The following is a 15,299-nucleotide window of genomic DNA, read 5'->3' as shown; positions in this document are numbered from 1 at the left end:
CTCTGTCAATGACCTGAAGGCATTTCACAACAGCAATGGGAAGAATATGCCAGACAGTGTCGGCACCCCGTTTGACCCCCATTGCAGATTTCAAAAGATTCTGATGTTGCCCAGTTGTAGCTGACCTTACCCATCATGTTGTCATAGATAGAAGAGATGACATTGAGCAGCTTTTCTTCAGCTTAAATAGACTACCTCTGCTCATGTGGTTGAATGCTTTAGTGAGACCAATGAAGGGAAATATGTAGTTGTATCCTTTGATCATGCCATTTTTCTTGCAGCTGCCAGACTGAGAAGATCAGGTCAATTGTAGATCATCTAGTTCTGAAACCACATTGGGATTCGGGGTAGATGCGTTCAGCCAGGACCTGCAGCGTGATCAGGGCAACATGGCAAATACCTTTCCCACAGTTCTCGCAGGAAGATGCCTTGATACTTGTTGCAATTGCTGTGGTCACCCTTGCTCTTGTAGGGTCACTATTTTTGCATCTCACAAATGCTGGGGTACTGCCTTCCGCCAGCAGAGACAGAAATTCATGCAGGTGCTCCAAGAGTGCCAGCTGCTTGTGCTTGCTGAGTTCAGGCAGTATAGTATCAGCACCTGGTGCTCTGCCCATGGTAAGCAAGTCAATAGATTTGCTAAGCTGCTCTGCTATAGGTTCGATATCCAGCTCTTCCATGACAGACTAGCTTTCTGTTGTGTCTAGAGCTCCCTTGGTGACGCTGTCCTGCCCATAGTACAACTAGAGGTAGTGTTCCACCCATCTCTCCAACTGTTTATTGCAGTTGACGACCTCCCTCCCTTTGTTTTTCAATGCAGCTGTTTTCTTTGCTGTGGACCGTTGCCTTTTTGATCCTTTCGTACATGCCTCTAGCATTCCCTGTGTCAAAGGACATCTGGATATTCTGACAAAGTTGTAAATTGGCACACTACCTAGCAGTCTGTTGGACTTAACTTTGAGCAGCTTTTAGACTTTTCGTTCTGACCTCTCTTGTAATTAATGAGAGCGGACCACTAGGCTTAAATGACAGGTTGCATCACAGTGATGTTAGCTTCGAGCCAATCAGCCTTTTTTCTCTCTTGCTTCTCATAGGCTGTGTGTGGTATTGTAGATGGTACCTCAAAGTTTGTCCCTTTTTAAGGATGGGTCTGGCCACCCTGCCGCGGAATGCTCCAAGCAGTTGGGCAATGACATACCATCTATCTCTCGAGTACTGAAGACTTGTGCTCCAGAATCTGCTGCACCACTAACCAAGCTGTTCCAGTACAGCTACAACACTGGCATCTGCCCGGCTATGTGGAAAATTGCCCAGATATGTCCTGTGCACAAAAAGCAGGACAAATCCAACACGGCCAATTACCGAGTATCCGTCTACTCTCGATCATCAGTAAAGTAATGGAAGGGGTCATCAACAGTGCTATCAGGTAGCACTTGCTTAGCAATAACCTGCTCACTGATGCCCAGTTTGGGTTCCACCAGGGCCACTCAGCTCCTGACCTCATTACAGCCTTGGTTCAAACATGAATGAAAGAGCTGAACTCCTGAGGTGAGGTGAGAGCGACTACCCTTGACATCAAGGCAGCATTTTACAGAGTGTAGCATCAAGGAGCCCTGGCAAAACTGGAGTTAATGGGAACCAGGGGGAAAGCTCCCTGCTAATTGGAGTCATCTAGCACAAAGGAAGATGGTTGTAGTTGTTGGAGGTCAGTCATCTCAGCTCCAGGACACCACTGCAGGCGTTCCTCAGGGTGGTGTCCTCGGGCCAACCATCTTCAGCTGCTTCATCAATAACCATCCTTCCATCATAAAGTCAGCAGTGGGGATGTTTGCTGCTGATTACACTACGTTCAGCACCATTCGTGACTCCTCAGATACTGAAGCAGTCCATGTCCAAATGCAGCAAGACCTGAAAAATGTCTAGGCTTGTGCTGACAAGTGGCAAATAACATTCGCGCCATACAAGTGCCTAACAATGACCATCTCCAACAAGAGAGAATCCAACCATGGCCCCTTGATGTGCAATGGCATTACCATCACTGAATCCCCCACTATCAACATCTTGGGGGTTACCATTGACCAGAAACTGAACTGGACTAGCCATATAAATACTATGGCTACAAGAACAGGTCAGAGGCTAGGAATTGTGCGACGAGTAACTCTTCTCCTGACTCCCCAAAGCCTGTCCACCATCTACAAGGCACAAATCAAGAGTGTAATGGAATACTCCCCACTTGCCTGGATGAGTGCTGCTCCCATAACATTCAAGAAGCTTGACACCGTCCAGGACAAAGCAGCCTGCTTGATTGGCACCACATCCACAAACATTCACTCCCTCCACCACCGACGTACAGTAGCAGCAGTGTGTACCATCTGCAAGATGCACTGCAGGAATTCACCAAGGCTCCTTAGAAAGCACCTACTAAGCTACTATCTACAAGGAGAAGGGCAGCAGGTAGGTGGGAACACCACCACCTGGAAGCTCCCCTCCAAGTCACTCACCATCCTGACTTGGAAGTATATCGCCATTCCTTCACTGTCACTGGGTCAAATTCCTGGAACTCCCTTCCTAACAGCACTGTGGATGTACCTATAGCACATGCACTGCAGCAGTTTAAGAAGGCAGCTAGGGACGGGCAATAAGTGCTGGCCAGGCCAGCGACGCCCACATCCCACAAATGAATAAAAAAGATAAAGATACTAATAGAAATATTAATATCCAAGAGTGAGGGGTGATGGGCATAGCATGAATATTGATTGCCTTCACAAACAATATTTCTCAGGAGGAGCTCAAATGTACTATTTGAAGGCAATCAATATTTATGCTATGCCCATCACCCTTCGCTCTTGACATTTCTATTAGTATCCTTTTTATTCATTTGTGGGATGTGGGCGTTGCTGGCCTGGCCAGCACTTATTGCCCATTCCTAATTGCTCTTGCTCAGAGGGCATTTTTAAGAATTGTTATGACCGATGCAGTTGGTAAAGCTGAGTTATTTAAAAATTCCAGAGGGAAACTTTAATCAACTATTGTAACCTATAATTTTAAGTGTTATGTTTGAGATGCGACTCTAAATTCAGGAACCAGACCACCAGTTCTCGAGGCTTTACATTAAACTAAATGAAACATTTTATTTATTTACACAGGTTAAAATAGATATATGCATGGCTACAAATTACTACTAACATAATTTTTAACAAATTCCCAAACTAATCTCCATTAAGGCAGCAGCAACCCATAAACTTAGCCAAAACCACCAGGCAAAGCATTTTCACCTTACGAATTCAAAATGAGGTTCTTTCACTTGGATCCTGTGGAGCCAGTTGGAGGCTTGCAGCTGCCTTTTGATCTCACATTGCCTCTGCTCTGCACACCCGAAAACTACTGAAGTTATACCTTCCAGCCGCATTGAATGTTAATTCTCATTGTCTCAACAACCTCTGAACTAAATCTCTCTAACAATAAAACCTTTCTCATAGTACCAACTTTGTTAGTAATATAAACATATTGCTTGTTAGCTGCTATAAAGGCATCAGTTTTCACCCCACTTCTTGTATACTCTATTCAAAAAATGCAAATGCATGCTATCTCTCTTACATAACAAAACTAGCACTCATCAAAGCACCCAGACTAGCTGGCTTTATTCCAATTAAGACACACCCACAGACTAAACCTCTATTTTAAAAGAAAAATATTTTCCCAAAATATTATATACATTTAATAGCTTCATGACAGAGTCAACCACATTGCTGTGGTTCTGGAGTAACATGTAGGCCAGACCTGGTAAGGACGGCAGATTTCCTTGCCTAAAGGACATTAGTAAACCAGATGGGTTTTTACAACAATCGACAATGGTTTCGTGATCGTCATTAGATTTTTAATTCCAGGTTTTTTAAATTGAATTCAAATTCCACCATCTGCCGTGGTGGGATTCGAACCTGGGTCCCCATAGCATTATCCTGGGTTTCTGGATTACTAGTCCAGTGAAAATACCACTACGCCACCAACCTCCCCTTTGTCACCCTAGACTTAGAACTGATTTCACTCACCAAGCCTGGGCTTTCAGATTTAGGCCCTCTTTGTCTCCATCCTGGATTCCTGTTCTGTTGAACTTGCTTCTTTACCTTCTGCTGGGAAATGCGCATTGACAGCATCTTATTCATGGAATTTCACAGTTCTAATCAGTTAGATAAGGGTCGGTAAGGACCCTTACAAAATGCATTAGAGTAATTGGCAAATTTTTCATCCACAAGAAAGCTGGAAAGCTGGGAGGGCATCATGTGCGCTGCTCTTGCAATCCATTGTTAACCATAGAGTGGAAACAGTTGGAAGTCTGGGAGCAGCCTGCAGTTATCTTAAGAATTTTTCTTGATGCATTAAATAAGTGTTGTAAATGCAGATATTGGGCAACATGAATTGCTATGATTTATATTCACAAGTGGGTGATCATCTTATTAAGCTATGTTAAAACCAGAATTGTAGATTGATTGCAGCACAGATGGGGGCCGTCCAGCCCATGTTAGCTCTGTGCAAGAGAATCTCAGCTAGTCCTACTCGCCAACCCGTTTCCCTGTAGCCCTGCAAATTTCTTTTCTCCAGGTGCTTATCCAATTCCCTTTTGAAAGCCATGATTGAATCTTCCTCCATCACACCCTCATTCCAGATGTTAACCACCCACTGTGTTTTTAATAAAAATGTTTTTCCTCATGTCATTGGCTCTTTTGTTGACCACCTTAAATCTGCTCTGGTTCTTGACCTTTTCTGCCAATTGGAACAGTTTCTCTGTATCTACAAGTCTAGATCCCTCCATTTTGAATACCTCCCCTCAAACCCCCCCTCAGCTTTTTCTTCTCTAAAAGAGAACAATCCCAGCTTCTCCAGTTTATCCATATTTCTGAAATCCTTCATCCCTGCAATGTGTTAGGAACTGAAAATAGTTTTAAGTAAGTAATATGTGTATTTGTGTGTTAGGAATAAGGTATATCTTTAATTTGTATTTCTGTATGTGTGTGTTAAACTTGAGTTTTAGTTTCACTTTAAAAGATGCCTGCATTCTAATACGGTTTTATAACCCTTGAAGGGAAGTTAAAACAAACATGTGGTCAGAAACTGCTGCTGCCTAGCAACAGGAGCCCAGAGAGAAGGACCCATAGAGACAGAGGAAAACAGAAAAATAGTTTCAGTTAAGTTGAAAGGTGGTGCCAGCAGAAGCAGCATAGGAGAGGGACAGATAGCAAGTCCAAAACTAAAGTTGGAGCCAAGAGAAGCTGGACACAGCAGAGGGAACTGCAGAGAGAGCAGATTTCCCAAAAGAACCGAAGGGTCACAAAGCCAAGGAGCGAGACAGAACGGAGGCGCCCAAGAAGACTTTCTAGTCAAAGGAAGGACAGGAGCTTGAAAAAGATCCTGTTCAGTGGAAGTGAAAGTAAGGAGCAGAGAGGAAGGCTACAAGCTTAAAGGGAGAAAGCTGCAGGACCAAGATTTAAAGCAAAATAGGCGTGCAAGAAGCCTGAAGATCCAAGGAGACAGCCGAAGGTCTGTAACTCTTTGCTATGGACATGTGAAGCAGTGGTGTTCTGTTGGCATGGCTGAGTATGTTGGAGAGAGTGTGTGGAAGGTGAAGCTTGAAAGCATGTGATGGTCCAGGGGATAGGAATATCGGTAGGAGGGTTCGAAACCCTGGAGGTGAATCCTTGTGGAAGGCACCCGAGAGAGAGTGTCGTTTGAGAGAAGATTCTAAAGCAAGGTCTTCGAGAGTGGAGATTGGAAACCCCTATGTAAGATGGAGTTCAGTGAGACCGGCTTGCTCATGGTGTGACAAACGTCTGGGGGGTTGGTGTAGAGGGGGTTGATGAGAGATCCATAGCATCTGTTTGCGGTGGCATCTGTCGCATGGTTTCAGAGTGTTGTATGCTTAACCGCAGGTCACCTATTGGTTTACATGGACTATGTAAACTAATCTGTGAAGATGAGAGTATAAGATCACTTTTGTAACTTGTTATCCTTGTGTATGTCTGTAAAGGTATAGCTGTGGATGGAGGGGCATTGTAATATAGCTCATCCTTTCTTGTTTAATAAATGTTTTATGCTTTTGAAAAATTCATCAATAGACTCTGCAGGCTCTGGTGTCTCTGTTCAGTAGCCACTCTCCACATTCCTAAACAAAAAATAAAAGTTAGGATCTATCAAGCTGGATTCCATCCAGGATCTGGCTTGACCAGTCGTAACATCTGCTGGGATCATAACAAACCATTCTAATAAATCTTTAATCCACGCTCTTGAAAGCCTTTACACCTTTCCCAAAGTGAATTAAAAAGATACTGAACCAATGTTTTGTAAGGTTCTTCATAACCTCATTGTTTTTAACCCCTCTGCCTCCATTTATAAAGTCCAGAATGCCATATAACTTTTTAACCATTTTTCTCACATGCTCCACTACCTTCCATGAGTTGTGCAAAAATACCCCCAGGTCCTCTGCCCCTTCATCTCCTTTTAGTTTATGTTTCCTCTCCTCATTCTTCCAAAATGTGCACTTCACACTTCCCTGCATTAAATTTTATCTGGCACATACCTGCCCATTCCACCAGCCTTTCTATGTCCTCTTGAAGTCTATCACTATCCTCTGCTACAATTCATAATGCTTCAAAGTTTTGTCATTTTCAAATTTTGAAATTGTGCCCTAAGCTCCAAATCTAGGGCATTAATAAATGTGAAGAAAAGCATTGGTCTGAGTCCTAATATTTGGGGAACCCCAATGTAAAATTTTCCTCCAGTTCAAAAAAACAATGTACCTCGCTACTTTGCTTCCTGTCACTCAGCCAACTTCTTAACCATGCTGTCACTTTCCCTTTTATTTCATAGGCTTCAATTTTGATAGTAAGCCTATTATATTGCACTTTATCAAATGTCATTTAAAGTTCATATATACCCCAGTAACTGCATTATCCTCATTAATCCTCTGTTACCTCATCAAAAGCTTCAAGTTAGTTGAACACAATTTGTGTCTCAAATCTGTGCTAGCTTTCCGTAATTCACATTTATTCAAGTGACTGTTAACTTTTATAAACAATAGTCCGGGGCAAAGTTTCCCCCACCAAGATTAAACTGACTGGCCTGTAGTCGCTGCGTTTATCTTTAAACCTTTTTCTGAATAAGGGTATAATATTGGCAATTATCCAGTCCACTGGCCACCCATGTATCTAAGGAGGTCCATGTTAGCTCTGTGCAAGAGCTCGAAGGAAGGATGGAAGATTATGGCCAGTACCTTTGCAATTTCCACTCTTATTTGCTTCAGTATCTTCAGATGCTGCTTTTCTGGCCCTAATGACTTATCAACTTGAGTATCGCCAATCTCTCTCTTTTTAGTCCTCTGAACTTTCCATGTTCAGCCTGACCCTCGCTTGTATTATCAACCTGACATTCTGTCATATGCTCCCTTTCCTGTTTTATCCTTTTCTCCTGCTCTCTCTGCTCCCCCTCCTTCTTGCATTATTCAGGGAGCTGTGGTTTTGGTTGCCCTACCTTTGCCCGTCATGTGCTCGATGACCTACATGGGGAATGTTCTGACTAAGCTGTGTGGTTGCATGGCTGTGCAGCAGCCTGGAAGATAATGAGCAGGCCTTGTTTTATGTTAAATACTGTATGAGAATGGCTGCAAAACATTTAATGGTACTGCATGTTGGGATAACAGCACAACAACAACATTTTAAAGGGAGCATTGGTGAGAAGCCAATAGGACTTGGTGCGAGTCAGGTTTCAGAGTAAAGCTTCTGGTAATATCTAAATGAGATGGCTTTACAATTGCCACTGATAAGCTGGAGAAAATTCACCCACAACTTGTTAGGCAATACATAAACATAGTGGAGATCATCCAAATATAATGCCAGTGGGAAACATTAAATGGTTACTGTCAGTATGAAGATCAAAGACTGTGCAATTAAATTGAGGGATCAGATACAAAAAGGAAGTAGAAGAGAAAATGCTTGTGGACAGAAGAAAACAAGTTCCCATTTCTCTCAAACTTAATTCCACAGCAGTCAAATGAGATACATGGTAAATTGAAATTTTCAGCTGTGGATAATCAGATAAAACATGGTAGTTTCTTCAAAAGTTTCATTTAAATACATTTATAAAGGTCTTTATTCTGGTCATGCATTTATCTTAAAGGCAGAACTAATTAGTTCAGGATTCTGATAATTAAAAGCATTGTCAATTTCTTGTGCAAATTTGAGGCATTGGATTTAATGTTCCAGTCTCTAAGGGGGTAAATTTAACCCAACCATTGGGATCAGGTGCAGCACTTTACTCTTAACAATTTACTCTTCACTGAAGTCAAAAGATAATATTATTTGACAAGATGTAAAACCGGTGACCCACTCAGTTCTGTGGGTTTCCTGCATAGTGATAGGTGAAAATAATGCACTCAGTGTCAAGGCCAGCAAGAATTATTTGACGTGTTCTAAGGAAATCAAATATATCCAAGTAGAATTGTAATTTATTTTTAACATTGCTAGAAATTTCTTCTACCACAGAAATTCTCATTAATGGAACCTTAGTTTCAATATCACACTCTTTTATTAAAGGAACTTAAACCCTCGTGGTAAGGCCATCCATTCACTAAATTATGATGCTGCTTTAAACTTTTTTGCATTCAGAAATTATTTTGCCTTTCTGGGATTAAAAGCAGTTCTGCTGTGGTTTTAGTGTCCTCACTTTTTTTTGTTCTTGTGTGCCTCTCCCTGAAGAAATCAAGTTTCTGTGAAAATAATTGGGTATAGGTTCCTAAAAAGTAAAAGTTATGTATAACATATTTGCATGTAGCAGTGATTCCAACCACTTCTAAACAACACTGACAGATATGTTGTTTTTCTCTGTTCCAGGTTTCTCACTCTTTAACTTTAATTCAGAATGCCATTAGTGAAAAGAAACATAGAGCCCAGATATTTGTGCCATACAGTACTGCCAGGAAGTATCCGGAATGAACTGGAATGCGTGACAAACATTTCTTTAGCAAATGTAATCCGACAGCTGAGCAGCCTTAGTAAGTAACTTGTATTGCACTTTGAAAGTATTTTTCCATAAGATTTGACATTGCAACAATAAATCATATGCTTAAACTAACACATTCTATCACAACATTTGCACCATAATATGGAAACAAATTAATAGAAGCATTAAGCACATGGTGTAGATAATATAGAAATTAGCTGTGTGGTTTATTGAATAACTTGCAAAATTCTTTAACGTATCTTTTAAAAGAGCAATTCCATGTTTTTAATTTTTTTATCCTTTTGGATACTGCCATATTTCTTTTAAAATAGATCAAAATAATTACATAATTTCCATCTTTGAGTTTATAGCTGCAGTTGAAAAAAATTATGCATGACTTTACCTTAAAATACAATGATGTATGTGACACCTTTTAAATGGCTGATGCGCTAACGAAAGGTTAATGCACACTTGTTCAGCACTTACAAAAAGATGCCTACCAGCTATCAATCCAGGTAAGTGGGTTCAGACTAACCTCAGTGGTAAATTATTCACTTTCCTTTTGGGCCAATACCTCTTTACAGTCCTCCACTGACACAAATTTTATATGATTTATTCTCAGCAGATTGACTTCAGCTGGTGATCTATCTATAATTTCCTCCCCCTCACCCCCTTCTTGATGTAACTAATTACATGGCAAAGGCACAGGATTCTCTGCATTAATTTAGTCAGATCCTATTAAATGATTGTGATTTGACCTCTGCAAAATCTGCTAGCACTGTGCTTGTTTCAGTGCTTTCAATTGCCTGAACCATTTGAATCACAAGTTTCTGTTCAGTGAAGATTTTATACTCCATTTGATATATTTACAATCCAGTTATGTAATACTTTCTTCTAACCTATTGTGTAACTTTTTAATTTTTGTTCACCAGAGTTTTGCCCCCTGTATGCAGTTGACTGAACATGCCCTACTTGAAACTGACTGCATTTAGAAAATCACAACAATCTAATTGGATGTTTTTTTTGCATTTAAAAAACAGTTGTATACTTTTGTGTCGACATTTTTCCTCCCCACTCCCCTTTCTCATTTTCTTTCTTCACTTGAATTTTTACTCCTTTCAGCTCAATATAGCTCTTGAGGAGGTTGGAACAGTTTTGCCACTAGTGATGCTCTTGGTTGGCTGCTCAGAGGTGTATGAGAGCAAACCAATGGTGACTTTAGGGCTTGCCTGGGAATAGAGGGGGTGGGCAATTAAAATGACTGGTGCAACTTAAGCCGCACCAATCTTGGTGCGTTCCCTGGTGTTGCAGACTTAACCTGCTCTTTTGAGAGGCATGAGGGACACTCACTGGAAGCCAGTAGGGTTTTTTATTCAAATATGTTGATTGAGCATCCGTGTTAAAATCTCCTGGACTTCGCACTTCGGAAGTTTTCCATTTGCCTTGGATTTATGCTCACTAATTGCATTTCCTCCAGTTGTGAATTAAAATAGGCCCTTTACATCTGTTTCTTCCCACTGCTTCCCTCAATACATCCTCGCTCAGTTCCACCATGAAGAACAACTACAGCCCTGGTGCTTTGGTGCAGCTAAGTTTGGCAGAATAAAGCAATCTTTTATTCATCCTACTACTCAGCAACATCACCTATTTAATTGAGTGAATACACTAAATCATGAAGAGAAATACAAGGCTGCATTCAACAGTGCTTCATTATGCTGTAGACATATATTGCATTGTGCCTATTGAGCATTTAAAGGTGGTAATTTCAGAGCTTATTGGTAAAATGGTAAAATTATAGGTGCTTCATATTGAAATGGACTATTGCAACAAAGATAAGTTGACTAAATAGTAGAAAACAGAATAGTGAATAATGTTTTGAATGGAGGGGTGTAAACAGTGGGGTCCAACAATTACGAAAAGAATTGTAAGCAACTTCATAAGGACATAGGTTAGTGGATTGCAGAGGTAGAGAAAAATTTTAAGTGGATAAATGATAAACATTTTTGAAGGAAGAATAAGAAACATATTCCCAATGATAGAACGTTAAAAGGAAAAAAGAGCAAATCAGATACATCTTTGAAATGTTGAAGGACAATTCATAAAGTTGTACAGAAAAAAAAAATAATTGGATCCAAGGTGCATAGCATAAGAAAGTGAAGAGGCAATGTAATATGAATCATTACTGAGTCCACAGTTAGGATGATGTGTCAAATTTGGGTGCCCTACTTTAGAAACGTTAAGACCATGGGGAGGGAGCTGAAGATATCTACTAATATGAGGAATATTCATCTGTAAGAAACTAGTAAAACTGGCTATTTCAAATGGAACAGAGAATGCCAGCAGAAGATCTATTAGAAGTGCTCAAAATTGAGAAGTTTTGGTAAGGTAAATAGAGGAAAATCTCCCATTGGTTAATGAGTCAGTAATTAGAGGGCGTAAATTCAAGATCATTAAAAAAACTAAGATTTTTCTTGAGTTGCTGGAATATTCTATAAAACAATGGTAGAAGCAGAATCTACAATAACTTTTAAAAGTACAGTGAATAAATATTTTTAAAAGAAAAATTTAAGAGGGTATGGGATAGAAAATCACAGAAATCGAACTAAGTGGACAGCTCACAGCTGCAATGTTCTTTGAAACTTTAAATTCTGAGTAAAAGATTTTTCATTGACTAATTTCCGCTAAAGTTCTGTAGCTGATAACACAAATAGGAGTTTTTAGGGCTGGTAGATTGAAGTCTAAGCTCAATTTTTTTCCCCCAGTGTTATCGTTGATACAATCTTGGTACCCTTTTCCAAACTTGAATCTGCTCTAAGATTTTTTCCAAACTCTTCTTTAGGTAAATATGCAGAAGATATATTTGGGGAACTCTTCAATGAAGCTCATAGTTTCTCCTTCAGGGTTAACTCGCTACAGGAACGTGTTGACCGTCTTTCTGTTAGTGTGACACAACTGGATCCAAAAGAGGAAGAACGTAAGTTTTTTTTTAATATAAAAAATTTGAACAGTCTGAGAAAACTGCATTAGTGTTAATGAACTTCATGCACAAGCTATGGATAAAGGTGCATTTAGTATGCTGTCTTTAGGCCCTTTCTGAAATTGCTCCTCCTCTTTCATGGAGTAGCAAAAAGCAAATCAAATATCATTATCTAAGTCAGAAATCCAAGCCAAAGCTTCCAGTTTAATAGTGTGATTATCTTAGGGCAACATTTGATGATGTGCTCCAAGGTCTGATTAGGAGCTCCATAGTCATGTGACAGGGATGCTTTAATCTTTCATTTATGGAGAATCTGCTGTCACTGGCTGTGAGGCAGTTGATGGTTGTCCAGTGTTTGCAAGGAAAGTTTGATGATTGTCTTGTAGGTTCCTTCATAAGGAATCCATTTGGTATGTTCACAGTTCTTCCAAGATTACACCATCCGTCATCAAGGCTGAGGGAATCGCTGAAGGGCTTTGGTGACTGTCCAAAATGGTCATCTAGCCAGGTTGTTGCAGGTTGATCATTGGTCTGGATCAGCATGTCTTAGCGAATGCACTGGTTGTATTCTCTGGAGACTTCATATTCCCAGTATAGGCATGGTGATGCAATGTTCGCAAGCATAGCCAGCCAGGATGGTGCTGGTATTAAAAGTGCACTGGTGACAATATTCAGAGTAGAATTCAGCTGGACATCAAATTTGACATGGATTTGAAAGCCATGCAGTGCAATACGCTGCTATAGTGTACACTATAGAGTGAAATTACTATTCTGCATGTATGGTTGTCTCATCCAAGCCCTGTTGCATTTGTTTGGCTCTCAAAATCCAAATTGTATTTTCAAAACCTGAAATTTATAATTTAGTTTAATCATTGCCCCTTTCTTTCTGGAGTTTGTGTGACCCTGTTAAGACTACTTCCATTTTGAAGATCATAGAGTTTACTTACCAAATTGTTGAATACTTTCTATAGACCATTTTTACTTTTGAAAAAAACCAAGTGCATCATGTGAAATTAAGGACGTCAGTGGTTTATGCAGCCATCTTTGCAATGTAGTACAATGTGCTTTCTACAAACCTTCTGCTGCACATACAAAAAGTCTCGGATCACCACAGTGAGCATTCTGGGTTAATCCAATTACTCATTCCCAGTACAGTATCATGTCATTTAGCATGGGTCAAATCTTCTGACATTTTGTACAGGATGACTAATGATCATGGTTGTGACTCCTTCAGTTATTGAGACTGACCTAGCAAATGCAATTTCATTCCAGTGTTTTTTACTAGCATAGTTATTTGAAGTATACTTTATGTAATATTGAGGTTTCTACTCCACCCCAATCAAAAATCCTGAGCTATTCAAACATGGTTTAACAAAATGCCTGAGCATTCTAAAGTCATCCAGAAAAGTACCAAAAGTCAGTTTGCTTAAATCAGTCTTCCAGTTGAAATATTCTTGTGCTTCTACATAAAATAGTAGATCTTTTGCTATGCTTTCATTGTAGTTACTGCAACCAACATTACTGAAACATCAAAGCAATAGCAACTTAATTAAAAAGGCTTAGTTTCTTTTCTTGAAGCTGGTCAGGGCCTATTATTGATAAAATGTAGTAAGTCGGTAATTTTCTGTTTAAGTTGATAGATTTTCAGTATACATAAGGTTACATACTGTGTTAAATGCAAAATCATAATTAAGAATATTGACGTGCAAAATGCAGGGGTGGGGGCCCGGTTGATGGTCAATGTATGCAGTTTGTGCTTGTTATCCTGTAATATTGATGACACAAAGATTAGCGGCATTGCAAACTCTGCAGACGAAAACAGAAAATTCCCAAGAAAGACGGACATGCATTTTGATAGTGCCTTTCCTGACCACTGGATGTAACAAATCACTTTGCAGCCAATGAAGTACTTTTGAATTCATAGAGTCATTAAGGAACAGAAGGGAACCACAGCACAGAAAGAAGACATTCAGCAGATTGAGTCCAGGCGGCTCTTTGTGGAGCAAACTTATGGCAGAGCATTATTTAAATGGTGATAGATTGGGAAATGTTGATGTACAAAGGAACCTAGGTGTCCTTTTCCACCAATCACTGAAAGCAAGCATGCAGGTGCAGCAAGCAGTTAAGAAGGCACATGGTATGTTGGCCTTCATTGCAAGAGGACTTGAGTACAGGAGCAAGGATGTCTTACTGCAGCTGTACAGGGTCTTGATGAGACCATACCTGGAGTAATGCGTGCAGTTCTGGCCTCCTTACCTAAGAAAGGATATACTTGCCATAGAGTGGGTGCAGCAAAGGTTCACCAGATTGATTCCTGGTATGGCAGGGTTGTTGTATGAGGAGAGATTGGGCTGACTAGGCCTGTATTTTTTTTAATATATATTCATTCACAGATGTGGGTTTCGCTGGCTCAACCAGAATTTGTTGCCCTTGAGCTGCCTTCTTGAACTGCTGCAGTCCATGTGGTGTAGGTACACCCACAGTTCCGTTAGGAAGGGAGTTCCAGGATTCTGACCCAGCGACAGTGAAGGAACGGCACAATATTTCCAAGTCAAGATGTGACTTCGGGGGGGAACTCCCAGGTGGTGGCGGTCCCATTTATCTGCTGCCCTTGTCCTTGTAGATGGTAGTGGTCGTGAGTTTGGAAGGTGCTGTCTAAGGAGCCTTGGTGAATTCCTGCATTGCATCTTGTAGATGGTACACACTGCTGCTACTGTACATCGGTTGTGGAGGGAATGAATGTTTGTGGATGGAATGAATGTTTGTGGATGTGGTGCCAATCAAGCAGGCTGCTTTGTCCTGGACGGTGTCTAGCTTCTTGAGTGTTGTGGGAGCTGCACTCATCCAGGCGTGGAGAGTATTCCATCACACTCCTGACATGTGCCTTGTAGATGGTGGACAGACATGGGGGATTCAGCAGGTGAGCTACTCGTTGCAGGATTCCTAGCCTCTGACCTGCTCTTGTAGCCACAGTATTTATATAGCTAGTTCATTCAGTTTCTGGTCAATGGTAACCTCCAGAGTGGGGGATTCAGTGATGGTAACGCCATTGAATGTCAAGGGGCAATAATTAGATTCTCTCTTGTTGGAGATGGTCATTGCCTGGCACTTGTGTGGGCGTGAATGTTATTTGCAACTTGTCAGCCCAATGCTGGACATTGTCCAGGTCTTGCTGCATTTGGACATGACTGCTTCGGCACCTGAGGAGTCGTGAATTGTGCTGAACATTGTGCAATCATCAGCGAACATCCCCACTTCTGACCTTGTGATGGAAGGAAGGTCATTGATGAAGCAGCTGAAGATGGTTGGGCCGAGGACACTACCCTGAGGAATT

General features: G+C 40.8%; 1 protein-coding gene across 4 annotated transcripts in view; it reads left to right on the top strand.

The window, feature by feature from the left end:
• The window catches only part of wasf1 (WASP family member 1), a 151,045-nt gene that overhangs the window by 82,809 nt on the left and 52,937 nt on the right, over positions 1-15,299 (top strand). For all 4 annotated transcript variants that reach the window (XM_078542587.1, XM_078542586.1, XM_078542585.1 and 1 more), the window contains 2 exons: positions 8,880-9,040; positions 11,828-11,962. In XM_078542587.1, the coding sequence (XP_078398713.1) occupies positions 8,908-9,040; positions 11,828-11,962 (268 nt within the window). In that variant the 5' untranslated portion in view covers positions 8,880-8,907. The remainder of the gene's footprint in view (positions 1-8,879; positions 9,041-11,827; positions 11,963-15,299) is intronic.

Source organism: Cetorhinus maximus, chromosome 5, assembly GCF_964194155.1.
Source record: "Cetorhinus maximus chromosome 5, sCetMax3.hap1.1, whole genome shotgun sequence".
NCBI classification, from domain to species: Eukaryota; Metazoa; Chordata; class Chondrichthyes; order Lamniformes; family Cetorhinidae; genus Cetorhinus; species Cetorhinus maximus.
This window is presented reverse-complemented; position numbering and strand designations above follow the sequence as displayed.